Consider the following 5,104-nt stretch of genomic DNA (forward strand, 5'->3'; position numbering starts at 1 on the left):
GGTGATGATCCAATCATCCAACGAGATGTCCACACTGTAGTTTCACACAATAGGTAATAAAAATAAACTAATGAAGCTGATTCATCCAAGAATCTATTTTGGGGGGAGTGATAAGAGATGATAGTCCTTATATGAATACGTTTGATTTCTTTCTGTATTCGTGCCACTTGAGTGTATTGACTCAAAGCCATATTTATTCATTGGCTATCCAGATAATTCTCTAGGCAAAATAAATAAACAAAGCAACCTAATTGCAAAGGGTGTGTAGTTAAGTAAGAGCGTGGGGAATGAAGAAAGACTTACCAATGAGAACTTCATGAGCTATATACCACAGAGTTACTTATATTCTGTTGCAATGAATACCCAATTCAAATAACCAGAAGCTCTAGGTTTATATATACAATACTTGAGGTGAGGGCCGTGAGGCAGAGATTTCTGTTATGGTACGTGGAGAAGTAATTTGACCAGAAATCTCTTTTGCGGGATAGTTTCTAAAATAATTCAAATAAAGTTCCAATGGTTAAAACCATGACAATGTTTTCATATATATGCTGGAGTTTAGTTTCGTTAAATGGGAAATGCTCTCTCTTACTGTATATAAGCATCTAATTCAACAAGAAACCATGGGAGATAACGTGGTTATATGTTATTGGAAGAAAATAATAAAAAGGCAATGTTCTCTGAATTTGTTATTCAGTTTGTTAACGGGTCAAACAACTGTATAACTAAGATTTAACATATGTCTTTGTACCAGTAGTTTTTGTCCACTTATTCTGGAAGAAAAAGATATTGGTGATGCGACAAAACACAGTGTATGTTGTTACAATCAAAGATCAGCAACAATAAAGGGACAATGAATCGGGAAGAAGAAGATTGCCTGAAGAAAATGGACATAGAATCAGAAACAAAAGAAAAATAAGAGTTTAATCTAAAACAAAAATAAGTATCTGATACATAGAAGGAAGAAGAAAGATGAAGAAACTTGATTCCTAAAAGTTAACAAATATCCGCGCATCCGCGCGGGCCGATTTCTAGTTTTTCAGTTAAAAAAAAACAACTTATGCCAAGTTAAAAAAAAAAAAAAAACAACTTGAGGTATTTTCGATCCGTATTTTTTGAAACTTGAGAGTATGCAATATTGTAGTCAAGCATTTTCTCACCTAGGACTTCGAATTCATATTCATATTTCTTTGTAAAGATTTACTTTATTTGTTTTCTTTCCTACGTTTCAGATACTCCAATGTCATCTACCTATATTGTAGAACGAGAGAATCTCTAAAATTGATGGTGCAAAAGGATCAATAGTATTATACCAATTTTATTAGGTGTTGTTTGTGGAGCAATTTTTTTTTTTTGGATTTTGCATCGCGGATAAGTATATGTAAATTGTTTCTAGATAAGCTTGATCAATGTGTCACTGTATTTCCTGCAAATGATTTATTTCCATCTGATTCAGCAAGCAAAACAAGTACGTTGACACTTGACACCAACAATGCCCTTTGTTTGATAAACAAAAGAAACAATTTTATTCAACACTAAATTATAATCAATATAAGTACATATATAATAAAATTCTTTCAAAAAAATATTTAATAAGTTAGTCAGTAATATTTATTTTGGTGACAAAAAAAATCAGTTAAATTTATTTCAAAATTCTAATCAATTATGTTGATGTATAATAATAATAATAATAATAATAATAATAATAATAATAATAATAATAATAATAACATTCTAACAAACATGTATATTTAGAAATATAATCTTTAAAATATTTTTAGTTATAATGAATAAGTTACTTCTTTTATGTGTATGTCAAAACTGAAAGAAAATAATTATATTTTTAATATAGTAAAATGAATAGTTAAATTATTGTAAGAATTTGTAATTGTCAATAATACTTTTAGTTAAATAAATCTAAAATAAATATGTATTGATAATTTATATATTCGCTCGCTCGTATAGTAATTTTATCCTAGTAATTAATAGAAGTGAGTTTCTTTTTCTTTAACTGGACTTAAATTATCCGTCGTTAAGTTAGGAGTGCTAATTCATTTTTATATTAAATACAGTTTCTAGCTGATATAAGAAAATTAACAGTTTTAACACATTTTTAGATTAGGGCCAGAGTCACACATTCTACACGATGTTGGAAAAGGAGACAGAGTATACAGTGTCGATGTGTTGAAAATGTATGAGACAGACAGATAAAGGCACATGATACAGTGGCACAACTACACTTTTTTGGACATTTCTAAAATGAACGAAAAAAGAAGTTTCACTCTGGATATTTCGACTTTGCATATTTTTAGCCCCAATCCCGTCTTCACAATATCCCAATCCCGTCTGTCAATCTTTTTTGTTCTTTTTTTTTTTTTTCATTTTCAAAAGAAAAGAACAAAAATGATTGACAGATTTTGTCTAAGGAAGCGGTCTGACCTTTTTATTCTTCGCAGCACTCGGAATCACACACGCTTTTCAGAGTAAGGCCAGAATAAGTGGTCCACATACACTTTTTTAGATTAGGGCCAGAGTCGCACCTTCTGAAGGCCTGAATTTGTTTTTAAAAAAACATATCATGTTTTTGAACACACATATTATGAGAGAATAAAATTTAGAAAACTCAACTTGTAAGACCTTACACATATATTGTCTGTAGACACACATATGTCAACGTGGGTTAAAAGATAAGAGGATATAAACTTATTAAAGATGCAAACATAGAGACTAGCATCTTGCTTTGTTTTCGAGTATGGATCCTAAAATAAACTTACTAAAGATGCAAACATAGAGACTAGCATATTGCGTTGTTTTCGCGTATTAAAAATCAAATATTTTTTTTATTTGGTACATTATTTCAATTATACATGTTTTCATGTTTTATATATATTACATTTAATACTATTTTACTTGTGAATTAGGCGTATATAACATATCAATTGGCCTTAGATATGATAAAAAAAATATTGTTTTTTTTGCCGACTAATTTTTTTCAGACTGTAAAGGGATGATCATTTTTGGGATACTAAACAAATATGAATTTATAAATAAGTAAACTTTGACCCAAAAAAAAGTCAAGTTTAAATTTAACTTGCACACAAAATTCAACATTAAAAGACTTCAATATTTGATATTATTTCCATTCTTCGAAAGTGTTAAGACAATAACTATTGAAAGAGTAAACTTTTATAGAAGATTTACTAGTTCCATAGAAAAGTTAGACGCTGATTAACTCAGCTATGGCAGTCTTCATCTTCCTCCATTGATCTCTCTTTTAGAACCACTGGAATACAATTTATATTATTGAAACCGTTTGCAAGACTAATGAATTACCACAAACACCTAAATAGCAACGAACATCTTATTACGTGATCCAGCGGCACAATGGAAAATATACTATGCTTGGCTTAGAATAGAAAAAGAACAAAAAGAAGTCTTACTCTTATGATAAGAGTCTTATCCACAGGCGGCTGCTTTTACATGAAATTAATTTTATTATTTTAAATAGAGGCCGGGGAGAAACCCGTCTGACTAAACACAGTCCATATACAAAGCGGACAAACTTTTTCTCCTTTCACAACACTCGAGAATTTCACAGTTTCACCTAGCATAGGGTCAGAATCACACAGACACAGCCACGTACGTAAGTTGTAACCCAGCTAGTAATATAAATAATAGACACACTCGTTAGACGCATTTGTTCTCTAAATCGTTCACTTGTTCTCTACCAAGGGTAGTTTGAACAATGGTTGTTTCACTCCCCCCACAATCTCAAACATCTTCTCTTTTCTATGGAGTTAATAATCCATATTTGAAAAATGGACCTAAAGGTTTCAAAGAGTATAAGATTTTGAAGAATGGAGACACGTACGTTAGGATTGATCTTCCCGGAGTTCCACTGAAAGCAGCCGTAGAAGTATCTCTTTGGGCGGATGATAAGGGTGTGGAAGCCTTGGTGGATGCACCAAAGCAGCACAAACACGACTCTTCTCAACGGACGTACTTTCCCACCATCGGTTTCACGTGCGGAAGATGCAAAGTCTTGCGATTCACCTCCCAAATGTGTGATGGAGTTCTTAGACTTATACTCACTCCAACAGGTGTTCATCGCTAACTCTGAATTTCTTTCTATTTTTTTTTGTTTGTAATTATTTATCAAGTTAGTTTGATGTGAAAGTTCCTAATTGATACAGCAAGGATGCTTGGAGGGAGATTTCTTAGTGGAGTAGATGCGGAAGAAAAGTGTTAGTATTTCATTCTCGTTTATAAGTCTTTTTCATAAAGTTTACAAATGTTTGTTTCTTTGTCATCTGTCTCACAGATTTTTGTAGTTCTGCTGCTCACTGGTTTCCCTATACCTCCGATCCGTATGGTAACTCACATTTTATTTTCTTTTTGGGAAAACCTAAAATATAAGTGGGATTGTGGATATGGTAATTAAATCAAATAAAATTGAAGTGCGAAAATGATGGGTTTATTCCACATTTCTAAAATGCTTACTCTGTTATGCAATGTTTGTTTAAAAACTTTTTTTTGTTGCGAGAACAGACCCTTCGTTAACCGGTCCGGTATTGGAGCCAAACCCTGCTGTTGAAGAAGGATCGCGGATGGCTTATGAATCGAAGCGGCTCCAAAACGGCAGCTTATACGTGCGTGTAGACATGCCAGGCGTTCCCAAAGACAGGTTCACGGTGTCGGTAGCGGACGGGAGAGTAACGGTGACTGGTGAAGCTCCGGCCGTTAGCCACGACTCAGGTGGCCGATTCTACGCTGGTGACGTGGCCTTGCTCGAGACTCTTGTCACCTTTCGTCGCCGTTGGATAAAAACGATTGCCAAGGATGGAGTTATTAGGTTGATCATTCCTAATCTTTGATTTGATATTTGGATTGCATGGCATGTTTGCTTATTTTGGTGGAACCTATTTAACATTGGATGTGCTGATTTTGTATTTGATGTTGGATTGCAAGCCAAGTCAGCTTATTTTGGTAGAATTTTTTTTTTTTTTTTTTAACTTTCGGATATGTTTACAAAAGCTTCTTTTTGTTCTGTTATATTCCAATTAGTTTCATGTGGATTTTTTTTTGGTCAAATAGTTTCATGTGG

At 32.9% G+C, this 5,104-nt stretch overlaps 1 protein-coding gene across 1 annotated transcript; it reads left to right on the forward strand.

Moving 5' to 3' along the window:
- Positions 1 to 3,745: 3,745 nt before the first annotated feature.
- On the forward strand, positions 3,746 to 4,903 carry LOC108845141 (putative 57 kDa heat shock protein). The gene is made up of 4 exons (XM_018618403.2): positions 3,746 to 4,100; positions 4,194 to 4,244; positions 4,322 to 4,372; positions 4,549 to 4,903. The coding sequence occupies exons 1-4, from the start codon at positions 3,746 to 3,748 to the stop codon at positions 4,872 to 4,874; spliced, it is 783 nt and encodes a 260-aa protein (XP_018473905.1). The 3' UTR covers positions 4,875 to 4,903.
- Positions 4,904 to 5,104: the final 201 nt, after the last annotated feature.

Source organism: Raphanus sativus, chromosome 3, assembly GCF_000801105.2.
Source record: "Raphanus sativus cultivar WK10039 chromosome 3, ASM80110v3, whole genome shotgun sequence".
Classification (NCBI taxonomy): Eukaryota; Viridiplantae; Streptophyta; class Magnoliopsida; order Brassicales; family Brassicaceae; genus Raphanus; species Raphanus sativus.

Coding starts and splice junctions, on each gene's coding strand:
- LOC108845141 (XM_018618403.2), top strand. CDS start 3,746: ATGGTTGTTTCACTCCCCCCACAATCTCAAACATCTTCTCTTTTCTAT. Junction 4,245..4,321: donor AGTAGATGCGGAAGAAAAGT/GTTAGTATTTCA, acceptor TCTGTCTCACAG/ATTTTTGTAGTTCTGCTGCT. Junction 4,373..4,548: donor CTATACCTCCGATCCGTATG/GTAACTCACATT, acceptor TTGCGAGAACAG/ACCCTTCGTTAACCGGTCCG.